This window comes from Sycon ciliatum, chromosome 3 (genome assembly GCF_964019385.1).
Source record: "Sycon ciliatum chromosome 3, ocSycCili1.1, whole genome shotgun sequence".
NCBI lineage: Eukaryota > Metazoa > Porifera > Calcarea > Leucosolenida > Sycettidae > Sycon > Sycon ciliatum.
The window spans coordinates 7,181,678-7,202,035 of NC_088645.1; the positions used below are offsets into that span (position 1 = coordinate 7,181,678).

At 46.9% G+C, this 20,358-nt stretch overlaps 1 protein-coding gene across 2 annotated transcripts in view; it reads right to left on the reverse strand.

The window, feature by feature from the left end:
- The window catches only part of LOC135811298 (uncharacterized), a 208,780-nt gene that overhangs the window by 139,315 nt on the left and 49,107 nt on the right, over positions 1–20,358 (reverse strand). For both annotated transcript variants that reach the window (XM_065324515.1, XM_065324514.1), the window contains exons 8-9: positions 8,219–8,329; positions 7,001–7,021 (exon numbers count right to left, since the gene is read on the reverse strand). In XM_065324515.1, the coding sequence (XP_065180587.1) occupies positions 7,001–7,021; positions 8,219–8,329 (132 nt within the window). The remainder of the gene's footprint in view (positions 1–7,000; positions 7,022–8,218; positions 8,330–20,358) is intronic.

Here is a 20,358-nt window from a genome sequence, read left to right on the forward strand (position 1 = left end):
ATTGCTGTGAATCATAGACCACATGCCCACGCTCTGCGCATGCGCAGATTTCCTGTGCGCACAACAGAGCTTGCTGTCTTTTCAGTTTCCTTGCCTGCAGTCAGCTTTCAAATTGGCGTGCGAGGCCAACTCCTGTTCGTCGTCAACCAACCGGGACTCCATTATCTTCCTCCGCGGCCTCTGTTGTCTCCGACGTTGCGCCGTCAGTTTCTTCTGCCGCCACCTTGAGTGTGGCCCCTGATGTACTTGCTTCGGCTGTTTCTCAGCGGGCCGTCGGCCAGGTCCTCCAGCCCCTGATGGAGCGAGTAGAGCAGTTGGAATCTGCTGCAACTGTCGTGCCGCCTGTCAACACCAGCTCCGTTCATGCATTGGGCCATCCGCCGGCTGCTCGTCCGTCGCTCTCTGTACCTGATAAACTCCGAGTTTATTGATTTCGACGACCTCCTCCCGGACCAGCTGGGTGTGGAGCCCGATGTGGTCCAGCTAGCTGTGGGGGCTAACCGCTCTGTCCAATTTGTACAGAAGCCAACTCAGGCCCAGCGCCCCCATGTCCACGATGTAGCGTCATGGCTCAAGCCGTTTACTGTCTACACGAGAGTAATTGTCGCGGCGGCTCCAGATAGGGCAAATGATTTGCTGGCATATCAGGCCACTATTCTGGATGCAAATAACTCGTATCATGTGGACGCATGGCTAAGTTATGACAGGCGTTTCCGGCGCGCCATAGCCTCCCAACCACTGTCGTACGACTGGGCTATCATCGACTCTAATTTGTGGCAGTCGTCATTCACCAGCCGTGGTCGCCCGCCATGTTCGCGATGTTCTCTGGTGCACCCAGTGGCCCAGGCCCGGTGTCCCTTTAGACCAGAGCCTCCATCAGACGGCGCTGGGAGTGGAGGTCCGCTGCAGTCCAGCGCGCCAGCCCATCTTGGGAAGCCTATCTGCCGCAACTTCAACAGGGACCAGTGCAACAACTCCGTCAGGCGAAATTACTGGTCAGTCGGCGACACGCATTTTCACAAACATTTGCGTTTCACCTGCTGGGAGAGTATGCGTGTACTCGAGTCTCATCCTGAGCACTTTTTTTCTTTCTTTTTTCAGCTCCAGTATAGCTGTATTTTTCATTGCAAAGCCGTCCTCGATTGTTGTGTTCGTTGTTCAAACGAAGTGGACATTCAATCATTAAGGCAGAGCACATAGGAGCCTGATTGGAGTTTCTCGTGGCATAGGACGGCCACACAGAGACACTTTGGGATTTTCTGAATATAAAATACCGTACGCACAATGCTGAGATCAATTTGTGCGATATCAAATTGTTTGTGATCTACCACATCGAGCAGAACGGGATCAAAACACAAGCTTACTGACGGTTAGGCTGCCGACCTGACTGGACAAATGATCCCTGGCTTCACCAGACGCCAGAAGTCGGACACCATGTCCTTTGCCGCGACGTCCATCTCCAAAAGGAACTCCATCTTCGTCGTGAAAAGGCTTGAAATACTCAATATTCAACCGAGATTCGCGGTCTCACCCTTTCTCAGATCGAATCATTTTTTGTTGTAGCAGTTGCAGGACAGATCCCCGCCACTACTTCAACAGGCGATGGCTCCAAAGCATGCCTGGAACAAGCCATATCGAGGTTGCAAGCCACCCCTCTCAGCACTTTTTTTGAAGGAATTCGGAACTTCAATGGTGGAAGGTATACTATGAACAGAATTTCAAAAGTATGTTTCGCGGAGCGATCGCTCAACGTACGTCATTCAAACTTTGCAGGATGATTCAGACGTACATGCTAGGCATGGATCCACAGAATATGATATCATAGCTACACCCAGAGTCACACACACAGCAGATTCGTGTGCACAGATACTAAATTAGTGGACGTCGTCATCTTCTTCCCGCTGATCTCAAATGTACTATGACGTGCTATTTCGCCTGACGCATTCTGCTATCGTGCCCACGTGTGCCTTCAATGCCGCGGGAAGCACCCAGAAGTCAAATATGCCAGGGGACAGTCCGCCACCTCAGCGTCTGCTCCGTAAACATTCTGTGGAGATCCCCATCAATGTTAGCCGATTAGCCGGGCTCCTTAACCGTCATTCTGATCACTCCTCTCACTTTGTGTTGCATGGGTTGTGTCACGGTTTCAGGATAGGCCATTCTGCTGCTATATCTGGTTGCGTTCGCAAACGCGAACTCGCCTCACTCCTGGGCCCGTTCCATGATTAAGAAATCAGTAAGAAATTATAGCTACCGACCAGTATGTAACACTAAAAGGCACCCAAATCATAAGCGAAATTGCACACTGCAAGTCGAGCGAAAGGAACCCCCGCACCAGTGACTACGCTCACAGGTCGAAAATCTCTGCACACAAATTCCACCAATTGGTAGTCGCTCCAGAGGATCTAGCCGCTGGCACTTTCTTTGCCTTGAAGAAGGCAGTTATTCCTCCGTCCGTTTTTCGGTTTCGCCCCTGCGCCATCCAAGTCGACATGGTGAACGTCCTTCAGATGCTTACGTAAATTCGTTGTTCCGCCATGGTATGCCAAGTCTTTCGGCGGCTTGCACCGAGTACACGTAGCAATATTGTCCTGAGAATAAAGATAATATTGTCAGCGGTTTTCTCTATTCCGAAATCTCATACGGCAGAGCGCCTACTCTTCTCGGCCATGACGAACGCTGGGTGGATTTGATGAAGAAAGACTCGACGACGGCTCTCAGCAATAATAATTATTTCAGACAGACCGTCGAGTGTTGTCACGACAAAAATCGCCTGTGGCACTGCACTTCCAGTTTCAAAGCCGGGCACGATGCACTGCATGCGCATGCAACGTTCAACCCAGACTAGACTTCACTGCTCAGACTAGAACTACTGTACGATCTTGAGGAAGTAATCAGTTGAGCACCAGTGCAGTGCACGCAGTCCACCCAGTCCACAACACAGTTCACATGGTTCACGCGCGCACCGACTCGAGTCTGGGCCAGTTCGTGATCGGACCACAAACATCCGGCCTTGTAGATCTACATGATTGTACAACTATCGTTACTTACTTTCACACCTCGCACCAGCTACTAGTACTAGTTACATGACATGGCATGTATACATATGTACATGACACGGTCATCTCTTGAAGACAGCGCGGCACGGCTTCAAAAGTAGACGTGTGTACATGCTTGCATGCATGAAAATCGCTGCTACGAGTGCAGAGTTCACAGTTTGGTGAGTTACGATATTCGTTTGGGCAGTCAACTTGACATTTGAATGTCGACTCGAGAACGAACGTTCGAAGCTTCTCAGCATTCGTTTGACCAGTAATACGTACCATCTATATGTATATAATATAACCTAACCAGTTGATTATATGGGAAATATAAACCTGTATACAAACCGAGGCGAAGCCGAGGTTTGTATATTGGTATATATTTCCCATATAATCAACTGAGTAGGTTATATTATGCTTATACTGAGTTGATATACAAACTCCCCTCTCCCCCACAAGGGTAGAGATTGGAATTCCAACCCAAAACCATGGCTCGACGAGTCTTCCTTTCACCAACCTGTGCGGATCAAGTACAAGACCACCACTGACTCTGTGCAGTACATGCAGTGCAGTACCATCGCACACTCTTTGTGACTTCAGTTTAGTACTGAAGTACTACTAGTTACATCGGAAGTAACAGCTATGCGCCAAGTAAGTTAGTTTGAACCTCACAGTGCTAGTGACCGTTACCGCGAGCAGATCTCACCGCGGGCTCTGTAAAAGAACCGTTTGCTCGTTAGAGACATAGAGTTCGTCTCCTTTCCAAAGTACTTCCTCCGTTAACAAAAACTTCGTGATGGATTTTGATGGATATGAAAACGCTTAGAACAGGTCAAGAACAGTTTGTATCGAGTGCAAATTACTGGACGACGGTGATTCAGCCTATGTACAGCGCTTTTACAAGAGAAACTGTTGGCGGAATGAGCAGAGAGTTCAGTTTGCGTCGCTTTCGCTCGATTCATTTTTGACCTGCGTCGCTGTCGTCATCTGCTGCATGCGAGTCGTCATCTGCTGTACGCGAGTCGTCATCTCGCTCGAGTCGTTGTTCAGCTCGTTTCAGCCTTGCCTCGGCTTCTTTGATCACACTCCGCTTGATGTCGCCGCCGTTCAAGTAAGTTTGCTTTCAAGCTGCGTGATCCGCCGCGATGGCGATTACTCGTTTCCACCAGGGAGTCGTGAACAATATTCTACAACTCCCTGGTTTCATCTTCGCTCTCCAGAACTCCGCGAAACGAGGAGTAAAGGCACAGCTGAACTGATTCCATTTTCTCTAATGGATACCAGCACTGAACGGCAGCGGCTAGCAAGTCCAGTCGACTTTCTTTAGCCACGAGACTCGCATCTGACTGCAGACTTCTGAAAGAATGCATGGTCATCAGCATTCGAATCTGGGCTTTGCCCAGGTTGAACGAGAACCAACGTGTTACTTCAGTTCAGAATTGTTTTCATTGAGCCGTGCGATCGGAGCAGCTCCTTGTTCACTCGCTCATTGTGTGGGCTCGCTGCTCCGTTTTATCGCTCTCTATCACTCTCCGACGTACTCAGTGCCAAAGTGGTAGAGAGGCCAAGCAGCGCAATATCCCCTCGGAGAAGTGGCATTTCAGTTTCGCTCGCCATGACTGTCATCACCTATGTTTCCACAGCGCAACCATCGATTCCGCTCGGCTTGTTGTGAAAGGTCGCTTTCCTTGCATCGTACCTCTGTCATGGCATGCCAGGGAAGGCCAATAAAGTGATTGTGACTCATTTCAGGGCAGTTTTTGCCCAAATCAGCCCCTCAAAATTCCATCACGAAGTTTTTGTTAACGGAGGAAGTAAGAGTAAAATGAATCAGCACGAGCCTGTTGAATCGACTCCCAAACGTTTCTTTAGTTCTCCTGAGGACGACCACGAATCACGATGCCATTATTCAAGCAGCAGTTTCCAAGAACACTGGCAGTGCCACGGATTATGGCTGCGCATGTTCCGTCCGCTCTGCGAGGGACGCGGAAAGGAGAACATCGATTGGAAAACCATCAGTAGTGAAGTTCCGTCGCCCCTGCTATCTGCATTCTATGTCGATGCAAAAACGCAGGAGGAGCGGCACGCGGGGCTCTTCAGCCGCACATGTCGAGTGCTGCGCTTGACAGACGGAGTGCTGAAACAGCGAAAGAAGGACAGCCTCGAACGTCAGGTGCAGCACAAGGCACCTGTTACAAAGGACGACGTTGTATTCTTCATCGTTGACGGGAAAGAGATCCTGAAGTTGGGACCGTCGTGCATGTCGAAAAACCATCAAGGCGGACTGCAGGTCACTAGTGTGATCCTAAAAAAAAAGGAGTTTATATACCAGTTTATACACCAGTTTATACACCAGTTTATATACCAGTTTATATTCTCCTCATCGAAGTACCTGTTATATGCAAAATACAAGTCTGGAGTGTTGTGTGGGGAGAGATGGGAGTTTGTATACAAGCTCAGTATAATGGTTGTTATCACCCGCTATCTTCTCTGGCCCTAATGGGAATGTCGGCATGGGCACTCCTCCGTAACTGGCCTCTCGCGCACTACTATTAAACTCGCATGGGTCATAAACCGCTCCTGCTCAACGCAGGCCGACACACCAACTCGCATGGGTCACAAACCGCTCCTGCTCCGCGCAGGCCGACCCACTTGGTCATATACAGCTCCTGCCCTCGGTAGGCCGACCACACGATTCGTTAACGCGCACTCAATTGAGGCCAGCTACTCTGCCCGACATTCCCATTCTTCCAAACTCACTCTTGTGTCTTTTGGTGTGTCGTGTCCTGCACGCGTGTGTGTCTACTCTATACTCTAGCATGGGGAGTACTTGGTCCAGCTCATCGCAATTGTCGCTTTTCTTTCGCCACTAAGAACAGGAGTTTTTTTTACCGCTCTGTGAAGTTTCAAACAGACATGGTGAGGAAGCATGATACATGAATACTCTCCGCCACAAGAAAAAAATTTCAGCAATGGAATCAGGTGAAACGAGTCGAAGAAAGGAAGCAAGGTAAGCAAAATGCACGAAATAAATCAGCAAAGGAACGCGTTCTTGCACTCACACTAGTAATACAGGTCCAAAGTTCACTCAACTCTGCATCTCTCGAGCGAGTCGTTACATGAGCTGACATTTGCTGGTGTCTAGCTGCTGGCGTAGACTGGTAGAGTATCTCTTGCGTTCTCAGCCTGTCATATGGCAGCAATGGGAAAGGAACAGTTGTGGCTGTCACTTCGGTGCTTGAAGGAACCGTAGGCAGTGTGACCTGTGTGTCACCAAAGTGTGTTTCAACAAAGCCTTCAAATGAGGCACACAGGCCTCTCCAGACAGGTGTCATACGCTCCCTGGATAGGCTGGCCACGACTCTTGTAATGCGGCTGCTAGGTCCACCAAGAGAAGGAACAACCAACAGGTCGGCCGGGCACATCGCATCAAAAACATCTTTCTTCTTCAGCATGATGCTCATACTCTTCTGCCGTGCACTCGTGCCTGTCACGCTCTCCAGGCCAGGATGTCAGTTGCACCTGCTACAGTTCCGGTCTTCGGGTCGCTGCGCTTGGCTTTTTGGCAACACAGACAGTGAATGGCCAGATTCCCACTTCCCAAAAAAGTTGAATACATCGCGATTCAAAGCGCTAGTCGCGATCATTTTTTCTTTGGTGCCTACTTTGATCTTGCCATCACGACTTCCCAAGAAAAAGTAAGTTAGATAATTATCGTGATTGGACTGGGTTTTACCTGTCAAAAAGTGCGTGGGGGACAAGCGACAATTGCGATGAGCCGGACCAAGTAGAATGTTAAATGGCACTGGGCAATACGGATGGGGGTAGAGGGCACTTGGTAACACTGTTGACCTCAATGAATGAAGGTGGAGAGTTCAACATTGATATGATCTGGCACTATACAGTAAAGACTCCAAGACAAACAAACCAACATAGTATTATAATATGTGCATCCTTACCTCCTGGTTCGGGCTTTTCATCTAGGCAGACACAAAGGAAAGGAAACATGTTCTTTTAATTTATAGTAAAGAAAGCAGGACCATTCTGTTCTTTTTATGTTTGTTTTTGTTTCATTTTGCACTGGAACAAATGTTTCTGGTCCAAAACCCATTTGTGTCAATTTTGGAATCCGAGACACAAAAGTCAGATTTGATGATGGTCTATTAAAGCTCCATAATTTCTGAATTGACCATATTATAGGTAAGACCATATGAACGCATACACTAGGCCAGAAAAATCTCCACTTATTAGTATCGTCTAGAAGTGTAGCATTGTCGGTGGGGCCGCAGTCACACATGACAAGTTTACACTGCTTTTTGCGGAGGCGAAAAGCATAATTATCGCAGCCGCTTTTGCACAACGCATGATGCAGCATTCACATATCACTGTGTTTCTCAACGCTCCGCGTTGGTAGAGGGAATAAAAATTTGCGTGCATGTCCTTTGAAATTTTTGTAGTTTATGCCTGAGTTGAACCGACCTTCGCTTGTAGAACTACTGTATGGTGGATTGTGATTGCCGGCAGGCTTCTGCTTCTTGGAACTGAATGTCTCCTGTCAAGCACCCTCACGAATATGAGCACATTCACTACCGTCCAGTATGGGTGTCCACAACGGGTGTAGTTCAATTTTAGTATATTTAACATTAATATCAAACGGATGTGTAGCAGGGTTTTGTTGCCTTCTCCATCATCGACCCCAGCGTGGATGCCTGTAGTTGCAATGAGAGCGTGGCAGAGTACTCTACTACTCCCCGGTCCTAGTGGTGCACTCTGGTGGACGTATTGATGGAGAGAGAAACATCGTTGCTCCTGGTCCGCGATCGGGGCTTTGGGTGACGGACTTCCTCATAGACTACCCACTAATGGCGATTCAGTCATTTTGTCATGTATGCCGTCATTTTGTCACTTATGCAGTCATTTGCGAGATTTCCAGAATGTATCGTACATTGCTAATGAAGAACAAGCTGAATTAATACCAAACAACTCCAGGTGTGGCACACAAGAGCCATCAACATGCAGGTTTCTCAAAACCGGATCCGCAGAATGGAGTTTCTGCTGGCATTTTTGGCGTAGCAAAATTCAAACTTCTCTTCGATGTGTCGCGAAACAAATGCATGCGTGACCGCAGCCTAAACATGCACAGAATAAAGAAGTACACTCTTGGCATATGTACTTACTGGAATACCCTCCCGAAATGCACTTTGATTTCCAGGGAATAGGTGCAGTGGCTGATGGAATGCACAACTCCTCCTCATCATGACTATTTCCACAAGGATTTGCACATTGCACTAGTCAAACATGAAACAAAGGGAAAAAAATAAAAAATGAAGCCAATTGCAAGCATTTCTGGGCGTTTGGTGCCATTTTAGTGTAACTACAATGGAGGACTTTTTAATTCTGCAACAAACCAAGAAGACGCCATGATCACGGACACAGATTCTTCATTATTATTTGCCAAGTTAGTGCTGAGCTGCGATTGTCGCGCTTTGTTACAGTGTGCTAAAAATTGACCACAAAAGTGGGAAGACCTCGGCCGTCTCAGCCGCCCCGGCTGTGACGCCCTTTTACTCTTATCCCAGGAAATTCAAATCAATGTTAACTGCAAGGACTAAGGGGGCTGAGATGCCCCCATTGTCTAATACATGTAACTCAATCGAAGTCGCACACTTCCCCAAAACTGGATTAGTGTGCCCTACTAGACATGGATTTGGGTGGAAATTTCCACTGAAAGCCCCACTTCGTTCCTATAGTATCACAGGAAAACTTCAATCTCCCAGAAATCTATTCCACACTGGCGCGATGCAGTATGGGAAAGAACGCAGAACGTACTTCCTCTGGAAACAAAAACTTCGTGACTTTTTCACTACTTTTCACTGCTGCTATTTCGCTCTCTCTCTCTCTCTCTCTCTCTCTCTCTCTCTCTCTCTCTCTCTCTCTCTCTCTCTCTCTCTCTCTCTCTCTCTCTCTCTCTCTCTCTCTGTGTGTCTCTGTCTCTCTGTCTCTCTCTCTCTCTCTCTCTCTCTCTCTCTCTCTCTCTCTCTCTCTCTCTCTCTCTCTCTCTCTCTCTCTCTCTCTCTCTCTCTCTCTCTCTCTCTCTCTCTCTCTCTCTCTCTCTCTCTCTCTCTCTCTCTCTCTCTCTCTCTCTCTCTCTGTGTCTCTGTCTCTGTCTCTCTCTGTCTCTCTCTCTCTCTTTCTCTCTCTCTCTCTCTCTCTCTCTCTCTCTCTCTCAATTTTAATTTTAAAGGGGAAGTTAAGTCTAACATCAAATTTTCACCCGTTGTAGACTTCGAGGTGCTGAGTCAAACGGTCTTGGTCCGACGAAGCTGAGACGCTCCCGTCCTTTTTTTCCCAATCGAACTCACGCACTTCCACCGAAACTGGGTGACTGCGCCCTACTAGACGGGGATTTGTATGCAAAATGTCACTAAAAGGGCCATGTCGTTCTTTTAGAAGCACGGATGACCGCGATTGGCCCATATGTTGTAGTCTTTTGGACGCTCAGTCGACTGGTTTTGGTCCGAAAAGGCTGCGATGCAGCGTTCCTCCTTTATTCCCAATCGAACATGGTCGAACAAGCGGTCACGTGCTCCTGCATACAACTTACTAGCCTGTTTGACCTTTTTTGGGTGCAGTTTTGGGTGCAGTCCTGTCATTTGAGTTGAACTCGAGTTGAACCTTGGTGCTGCTACTTCTGAAGCCAGGAGTGAAGCATTCCCTGTGTAAGTTTGTTTTGCGCTGGGCTTCAAATTATTTGTTCATGCGATCAGTCGTACCGACTGTCCTTGTTGTGACTTCTCGATTGCTTGAAGGCGATCCTTCAGCATCAGGACCTTGAGGTGCTGCTTTGTTTCTATATTCCTTGATTCCATCTTCGATTCGTCTGTATTACTTTGGGGACAGAGCCGCTAAGTCTTCGCCTCTCCTCCTACTAGTAACATCGATCAAAGAGCGCTTTCGATGCGCTCTTCAAGACGTTTCCGATCATGTTTATTCTTGACAGTGCTTGAAATTTTGACAGGTGTACAGTCCATTCATCGGAAACTGGCCCGCTGGCTTTTGAAAGTCGGATATGGGCCGAATTGAGGATCAAAAACCCACTTTAAATCTCAAAAATGTGGGTTTTGGATCTGCTTCTCCATACATTTTGCCATGGCATACCTGTCCTCATTTTGTAAAACCTGGCTGAATTTCTATTTCCCTGTTCTTGGACTTTTCTGGCTTCAAATGTGGCAAGGAGTAATTGCACGGTTCACACAATGCAGGATGTACTGTTGTTTTCACGATATCTACAACTATGTGAGAGACACACCAAAACGTTAGGGTGCCAGTTTCCAATGAATGGACTGTAGTGCAGTCCACACCGACTCCACAGTCAAAATGACCTGCATTCATTTGTTCAGATGTAGTATTGAAAGATTCCTTTCAGGACCATGGAAAATCAGCAAAATTTCAAGAAGAAGCAACATTTTGATTTCCTACATCGCCGTCGCTAGTTACGGGTCAAAAATCGTCTTTGGGGCGAGAAAAGGCGGTCGCTGGTCGCGTTCAGCAGGTAGTCGCTAGTCACAGTGCATTTTGAATGTGGGACCGTCCGTGCCTGGCAAATACCCACTTAGAGGTTGTAACTTTTCAATTTTCAAGGGACAGAGAAATTTTTTCCCCAATTGAAAAAGAAAAAAAATTGAAGAGAAGAAAGAAATTTGTGAAATTGTCGACCACAGCTAAAAACTACGCGGTCTTCAGACCCCTGTTGTAGCGCGATATCCTGGCCTTTTCGTGGAGACAACTCAATTACTCTAGAAGACTGTATTTACTTATCGGTTTCAACCATACTCTCAAATCAACCAGAAACAACAACAACGATCGCGAAATCGCTGTCATCAGCAAAATGTGCCCGCGTGCGTGCATTAGCTTACGTTTACATCAGTGTGCGTGGCTGCGTGCGTGCATTGGCTTACGTGTACATCAGTGTGCGTGCATGAAGATCAAAGACTCAGAAAGAGTAGAAAAGCAGAATAATGATGATCATGCATGATGCATTGATGAGTCATACAACAACATAACCATGGATATATAAATAATGGCGACAGCAAAGTAAGTTCCGCGTCCAAAAGCACAGGTGCAACGAGGAAAAGTCAGAGTGCAGAACAAACAGAAATTCAAATCGAAAGGAGATAAATATTGTGGAGATGAAGCGAATCGGTTTGGTCTGTCAGAGGGTGCTTCCGCTCAGAGCCAGGGTGACAGCAAACCCTGTCAGAGAGAGTCAGTGTACAGAATAGGAATATATAGAACGCAGCACGCAGTGGAGTTGCTGTGGAGAGCGACAATGCAAACAACAACGTAAGTATTATCTATGCAACTGATTATATCGACGTATCTGACAAACGCGCACAACAAACACTGTATCGTAACAACACACTCATAAATCTTGCACACTCCCTCCTTGACAACATGACAACTGACAATCGTAAATCTCGCACATTCGTAAATCTCGCACAAAGTTTGAGCAGGAATCAATTCTGCAACCATAAGATTCTCAAGCACCTATCTTGACCACCCAGCCACCAGGGTGTTGATGCAGACGTTGGTTTGAAAATGTGTCTTAGGTCTGTAACACGCAATGCTGCCTACACACAATAGTACACTACAGTCGTCCTTCTCTAATCCGGCACTTTATAAATCAGCACCCTTGGTAAACCAGCACAATTTTCAGTAGCCAAAATGTCCTCTTCATGCACATTGCAGCAGTAAATCCGATTTTTTAATCCAGCACCCTCCTTAATCCTGCAGATTTTCCGTGGCACAAATGGTGCCGGATTATAGAGGGACCAGTGTATAGTATACTGGGACACTAAAAAAGCTATTTCGGACCAGTATTTCAGGCCAAAAACGAAGCTAGGTATAAACAGAATAAACACCTCTGTCTTGTGTTTATGGGAATATAAACCCATAACACTACGACATCGGTGTTTATTCTATACGTAGTCCGTGCTTTACATGTTAGATGTAGAGTTAGACCTACGAGAGTTAGAGTCAGGCTAGAGTTTGCTCGTGCTGTTTGTAATTGTTGTTTTCGCAGTTCAGACTTTTCCTTGCGTTATCACAGTTTTCGTAGTTCAGAGATATTCCTCGTTTCTTCACAGTATCTGTTTGTTCCCAACAGTGAGATTCAGTACCAGAGTGTAACAACCTCGATATGGCTGGTTCCAGGCATGCTTTGGAGCGATACCCTGTTGAAGTAGTGGCGGGATCTGCCCTGCAACTGATAAGAAAAAAATGGTTCGATCTGAGAAAGCGTGAGACGGACAAGCTCGGTTGAATTTGGAGTATTTCAAGCCTTTTGAGACGAAGATGGAGTTCTTTTTGGAGATGGACGTTACGGAAAAGGACATTGTTTCCGACTTTTGGCATCTGGTGAAGCCAGGGATCATTTGTCCAGTCATGCTGTCAGCCCAACCATCCAGCTTGTGAGTAGGATCCAGTTCTGCTCGATGTGGTTGATCAGAAACAATTTTGATATCGCACAAATTGAGCTCTGCATCGTGCGCACGGTAATTTCGCGTGAATTGCAAAAAGAATAATCTCCCTAGCTCGGCAGCTATCCTGCGTAAGGTCCTTGATTTGTAATGCTCTGGGGTGGGTGCTGGAGTTCTTTCGGTCCTATTTTCCTCCGAACCCTCTCGTATTTCCTATGATCGATATTTAAAATGTGTTGCGTGTTTCTCTCTGTTGTATACCTACCATCATATTTAATATCCATATGATTATATGGCCCCACTTTTTACTGCTGGATGGTAGCCCAGTGGTTGCCAATCTCCGGCCTTCGGCTGAGTGCCGATGGATATTTTTAACAATAGCCAACGATAGTAGAGTGTCCAGGTACTTCATTTCCAGCCTTCCTTCCAGCCTTCCTTTCATTGGTTTTGTAGTTGCAACAGCAGGAACAGTGGCAACAGCAGCAATAGAAGAGGAGGCGATGTATATGTTCTCCCGTTTACAGTGCTGAGCGACATGCTTGACAAGATAGTCTGCACAAGCTTTTGACGGGAAATGATAGGATTTTACGTAACGTGCTAAGTCTGTCAAACGGAACAAATATGTCCAGATGAGCCTTGTTGCACCTTGTAGAGATTGGTGGAATTTCCAAAACAAAACACAGCCTAACAAACGTTTCACACCCATGACCAACTCAAAAGCTACAGTGTATTACTCGAGATTGCTCAGCCTCATGTCATGTGCTCCTTGGTGGTCTGACTCGCCATCATTAGCTAGAGCATCGAGCTTGCCATCCAAAACATTTGACGATGACCGTCGCAAAGAAAAATTGCATCATTTCGTGCAGTTTTTAGCAGCTATGACATGGCACTCAGGAAACAGTTCTGCCACCCGTGCAAGGGTGGCCAGCGACCTTGCACCCGGCGTACCCTCAGGAATACACCTGCTTGTTCTTGCCTGGCACTGTAGCAGCTATCGCTGAAGCAGACTGTGATTGGCCTTGATCATACTCATCCAGGCCACGTCCTCTTCATTGTCGCCCCGAAAGGTAAGTACTGCGTGCCACTTGCGATCAATTCACCCGAACTGCGCTCTCAGAACTAGAAGCGATGTCGCCGCATGACAGGATATCCATAAAGTATGATGCATCATCGTCGATAGGATCACGGCTGCTGTCCTTCGTGAACCCAATAACCAACCGACACAAGAATCGCCTTCAATTTCCTTCCGCCATTGTCGTCCTTGCAGTTTGCTTTGATAGAATCAATTTTTTGCGATCATTTTTTTCGTATTTTTCGAAAAAAAAACATGTAGCCCCGAAGCTCGAAAGTCTCAGATATCGGGCCACATTGGGTCCAGTTATAAAGGGTTAAAACAAGGTTATTCAAAATGTGTAATACCTCGATTTCAAATAAGTAAACAGTTTCCTCTGAGACAAAAATGCGATAATACTCATAAAAAGGACACACTTCAGGCTCTTTACGAACATCTTGAAAGTTTTTTGTTCTCTTTCCCTTGCCCGTATTTCACCTGATGAGAAGGCTTGAAAGTATACTTGTGAAACCAAAAACTTTGAAGATGTTTGTAAAGAGCCTGAAGTGTGTCCTTTTTATGAGTATTATTGTGTAATACCTCCGTTGGCTATTGTCCTCGGCCTTCTTTTATCGATATTCCCCCCCCCCCCCCATGATTTTGGGCTTTCTTTTTACCATCTTTGAAGGTGACCATAGTTCTAATAAAATTGACCCATGAGTCACTCATTGTGTGGAAAGTTCAGTAATAAACACCCATTCTTGCCGAATATGGCCTAACCTTGGTTTATGCACCCAATGCCTCAAATGATTTCATGGACACAAAATAACATGCGCACGGTCAAAAGAAGGGCTCTAATTGAAAAATGCGATGAAGACCAAACCGAAGCTTTTGCGTTTTTTTGTAGGGGTGAAACGAAGGTCTCAAACTCCCATTTGAAACTTCTTTTACAAAACGAACGAAGGTGTCGACGGATTCTTTTTTTAACATGGTAAAATATCTCATAAAAGGACAAAAAAATCCGACTTTGTTACAGCCGTATAGTCAGATTTTGCAAGTATGTATAATCAGTAGGATGAATTGCTTCTTTCTCGAAATCAAGCAGTGAACAGCATGCAGTATTCAGCAAGAGGTAATGATGATAGATCACAACAAAGTACAAATCTACAATGCCATAGCCAGCAATGGCATGTCATCACGTACATTCAAAATAAACATAATTATGCTAATCGACCTTTTTTTCAGCATCACTTTATAACGAGGACGAAGAATTCCAGGTGTGCAGAGCAGGCGTTTTGCAAGGGGAACCAACAAGTCAAACCTGCTGGCATTGCTTGTCCACCATTGCATAGGGTCGGCGCTTTTAGGCACTGGTCTCTCCATCAGGTACAGTGCCACTTGTTCCTGGATCAATGATGACGTGCAAACACTGCTACAGTCGTCACTGCCTAGTAGCTGGTCGAGGACTGACATGGGCTTCTTGGCGCTTGGCTCAACGGCGATGCTGCTGCTGTCAGGAGACTCTTCACTCGCATGGCAAGCAGAAGCAAGCTGTAGTATCTGGTCACGGACATCGTCTGGGTCGATTTCATTGGCAAAGGCCAAGGACCGGAACCGGGGATCCATGGCAGCTGCATGTACCTCGATTGATGCCGCTGAGAAGGGGAATTTTTTCTTCAGCCCAGATGCCATGGCCAGCCTCAGCGTCCTGCCAGCAGCAGTCAATTTCCGCTGGATTGCACTCCTGACAGACGTACTCAAGCTGCAGATGACAGACAAACGATCGATAGTGTGGGGTACTACTGGCCAGACGGGATGGAGGTGGCATTCTCGAATGGCTGTGGAATCTTCACCAAATCTAAAGCCAGGCCCCACTTCTTATCCCGAAGGAGCAGCGCCCGGTACTCTGGCTTCAACTTTACGAGACGCTGGAGCATGTAAAAAGAACTATTTCACCTCGCGGGGCAGTATTGGATCACTTTCAGGCCAGCCCCATGCTGGTGGCTAAGGAGTCGATCCGTCGCCTGGGCACTGTGGTGGAAGTGGCTGACCGGACGACGTGCAGATGACAGCAGGGTTGTGATAGGATCACTGGCGTCCAGAGCATGATGAATGCAGGTCTGCAGCATGTGTGCCGCACATGCTACATTGGCACAGCCACGGTCCCGCTGGAGGATGGAGCCAGCTGCCATCATATTCCGGGCTTCGTCATGGACAGCAGCTACTACCTTCTGCGTTGGCACTGACACTCGCTGTACAGCAGCAACAGCATGCTCCGCCAGCCGGTTCGCTGTGTGGCTGCCCTGGAATTCACTAGTCTCCAAGACGCAGGATACAAGGTTCCAGTCTGCGTTTATGAAATGGACGGTGTACGTTACGTAGGACTGTATCGCCTTGCTCGTCCCGCCGTCTGTCGTCACGGCCACCAAGTCCACAGTCTCCAGCAGCTTCTGGAGTTCCTTCTGGCACTGACCATATCGTTTCTTCAGGAGGATGACGATGTGCGTCCTTGAAGGAACAACGAAGTCCGGCTCGACATATTGCAGGATGTGCTGGAAACCGCTGTCGTGGGCGATTGAAGCGGGCCACATATTCTCAGCAACCCAATCGGCCACGGGCTCGCTGATTTCCGACGATTTCGCCGGAGAGCACTTCTTCCCAACAACTCTCGTCGCCACAAACGATGTCATAGGGCGTGTTCCAGCGGCTGTCCGTCCTACACCACCGCCGGTCTTTCCGGATGCATCATCCATTGATTGCTGCGTTTCAGGGTGAGCTTCGGGCAGGTGCTCGCGCAGATTCGAAGTGCCTCCGCGATATGCATACTCCGCGTTGCAAATCGTGCAAAGCATTGCCCGGGAATTTCCCGGAAGTGCTTCCATACCTCTGACCGTTTCCCTGGAGCCATTTCAACTTCCTACTTCAAGAACACAAATCTAACGCTTCGAAAGCAGACCAGCTACTGACGAACTACAAAATACCACTGCTTCGAACAGCAACTAATATCTTCGTTCAAAGGCGGCAAAGCAAACTGAGCGTGCGAGGCAAGAAACTACGGCAGTGCAACATCGTATGTAGCTCTATGTCCGACTCCGTAGGCCCTGTTGTCGAGGCCTCGAGGAACGATCGAGTTACGGTCATGTACTACAGTCAGTAGATCTCATGTTTTGACGATGACAGCATGTTACAAAGCGGCTCAACACTGCAACAGCCTACATGTTTACAGCTACACTACAGAACTTTACTTGTCTGCGATAAGAGACCAGACTGAGTACTCGTACAGGTCAGTTCGCGCGCGCGCGGTCAGTCCTCCCACGGCAGAAAACAACACCCGCGAAGTACAGTCATTACACACTGGAACAGGGCCATGTCAGTTCTTCACGAACTAGTAGACCCAGGTGCTCGAAGTCCGTACATGGTATCCTAAGTTCGTACGCCCATAATGTCATGTTCTGTTATTGTATTCGACTCAAATATTTTATGGAGGGGACAGTGTGGTATGTTCTCCTCGCGTAGCAATTTTCAGGGATCTACGATAAGCAGAAGTCCCATACCACGCGAGTGGGTTTTCGAGTGTCCATACGAAATACAATTTGGGTTACATTTCATGCAAAAATCAACTTTGCCAAGACCGATTTCGAACGGACACAGCGTCAAACAGACCTTCACTCAATCATCAAGAGCCAGCTTAGAGTTGAGAATGGCCAGAGGAGAAGAATTTACAGAGAACCACCAATCCTTGCAGAAAGGTTGACACTCCTGGCATCTCCACCACTGTTTTCCCGCAGTTTTTCACAACGCAGCTGCTTCTTCTCTGAGCCGACTAAAAACAGCTTGCATTTCGGCGACAAACTACGCTTTTGCAAGAAATACTGGTGGAGGCACATGCCAAACATATCCCTTCGGTGCTTTCGTCGTAACCGAGTAATCGCAAGTTAGCAATTAGCAGAAATATGTGTGTATTTCGAGTCACCTCTGATCAGTACGGACTTAGAGGACCCTCTGCGACACCAAAATTTGAAATGAAAAATCAGCGAACTCCAGAGAAACGGATCGGATTGAAAGATGGCCTGGTTCAATCGAGCCTGGCCTCAGAACAAACTTGGACAAGATACCTTCCATCCACGAGCAGGATTCTGGCAAGTGATCATTGCTAGTGTGAGTTTCAGCTCGGCAAACACACACTGTAAAAGTGTACGGACTTCGAGCACCTGGGTCTACTCCTGTAGAGTGTAGTCTGTGCCAGTATATCTACTTTTTACTTGTCACTTCAGTTCCGGTGCATGCGCTAGTACGCTGTTGACATGTCCGTGCACCTACTACTTGTACATGATTGAATGCAGCACACCGATCGACACGGCCGTGAATGCAAGCGCGTTTGTACACGACATTCGACAGTACAGCAGTGCAGCACATCGTACAAGATCAGTGTATGCATGTAACATACTAGCACCCATACCGTGTCGACCTTCGTTCGCATCGAAAATGAAGGTTCGTTTCAAATGAATTCGAAGGTCCTTCGAATCTTCGACTACTTCGTTTCACCCCTATTTTTTTGTCACGAAAGAATCCGTTTTTACCCCACGGATGTCTGTATGCCGGTTTTACCAGTCAAAAAGCGATACATCCCAGTCAAAATGATGCCTGAAGTTTGTGTTCTTCTACAAAACGCTATAAAAGTCACTGATGCAAAATTTCCAAAAATCTATTTATCTCGTTTTGGATTGGAGTTGAAACTATGACATCAATGCTCGCACGTCGGTTTTTTGACACCTTGTCACCTTAAGAATAAAACAGAGAGGTTCCACGCTATCCAAGAGAGTGCTCAATACCGAGAGCTGCTTCAAACAATTGGAGGACAGAGAAAGTGTTTTTACTCCGAGTTTCACGCTCTAAGCGATCATCAGAAAACAGTAATGAGAAATCTGGATCAGTATTGGGTTTATATACTCACAAAGCAAAGTGTCAATAGCTGCAGCGGGGCGCAAATCTAAAAGTTGTAAATGGCGGCAGTGCAAAGCGTGAGTGACTGCATCATGAGGCAAATCTAAAAGTGAAAGTGTGAATGACAGCAGTGATGAAAGGTGACAACCACTTGAGCCGGTTGTCTCTTACTTAATTAGGTGATGGCTGTGGATGGTTTGAAGTTCCGAAGGTAGTACTTATTCTTGTGGGGACACTTTGACAGAAACTCACTCCTTTTGTTGGGAGAGAGGTGCTTGGGTGCTTGCGCGATTGCCAATTTTTCCGCCAGGCACAGCTTGCGCCTTTTGCTTTTGTTGCTGTAGGCCGCTGCTCTGCGGTGTACCACCCATTGAATGCTGCATGCCTTCCCTTCATCCTTCTTGGCCCAGATGTACTGCGATAGGTGGGTGTCCTTCTCGTGTTGTCTGTGGCGGAATGAGGATTGGTGGATATAGTAGCGTTGTTTGAATGTTGTTGCTATTAATCCAGTATACTCCTTCTTTCCTATACCTGCGGTGACTCTTGCCTTATACACGATGCTCTTCGTTAGACACGATCCGTCCAGTGGACATGTGTCTTTCGCCCGACAGTAAGTCCTGGTGTCCCTGTCACCTCCGTTAGCTTGTTTCTTTGGTCGTAGAATCGTGTTATTGTGTTGTTTGATGATAGACACCTTAAGAATAGATATGTTCAATCCTAAACAGAGGCATGTAGTCCATGCACTTTGTTCAGTGTACACGCCTGCAAGTGAAAAGTTCTGTCCTGTTCTACTGTAACATTCTCCCAATGTACAAGTCAGATAGTTTCCTAATCACAACTAGAACAGCACTGTCATGATAGTTTCTGGGACCATGATTCTCAACCAAAACCACACCCGAGTGAAGTGAAAACAAAGAACAACAAAAAGAACAAAAAGCCTGCACATGGCATAAAGAATCCAAGATGGGTGCCATGACATCATCAGAGTCTACAGTGAAAGGAAAAAGGAATGAGTTGCCGAGTCTGGGGTTTGAACCTGTGAGAGGCGATTTGTATGAAACCGTAAACTTAGGTAAAACTACAACTTGTGAAAGACAACAAGGATAGAGGACTATTATGCATAAGTTACAATCCTGGAATGCCACACATCCCTCGGCTTTGCAAACGTCGCGTCCTCACGACAACTTTACTACTACAAAAAAACATGACGATCTATGTCGGATTAGAATAAGTGCATGTGGAGAATAGTAGGGTTGATTATAAATAAGGAAGTCAATGCTCTCCGAATGCAATAATTATTTATCTCGGACTACATCGACTGCATGACCACTTCAAAACGGAAGCAAATTGTGTCTGTGCTAGATTACATTTACTGTGGTGATATTAATACAATGTAGCGATGAACATCATAAGTTCAGGAAATGGCGTGTCATGGGTCAATAGCATGAGCTCACCTATACCTCTGAGGGAGCTGCAGGTTACCTCTGTGTCGCAATCCATACCCGTGTGCTGCTGCTGGTAGCAGTTGTGGTACAACAGGTAGCTGGACATCATAGTGTGCTTCTGCGTGATACTGAGGCTGAGTAGGTACAGCCGTGGGCGGAACAACTAAATCAGATGGAGCCACAGCATTCGGAGTAGCAGTGTAAAGCTTCAATCGGTCACAGTGTACAGTCTGGACTTTGCCCGTGGAATCGGCAATGGCAAATACAACATCATCGATCTGAGATACAATGGTGAAGGGGCCTTTCCAGGGTAGATGAAACTTTCGCGTCAGGCCGGTCTTTACTGCTGGGTTATGTAGGCTAACGCGATCACCAATACTGAGACGAGGCTTATTCGT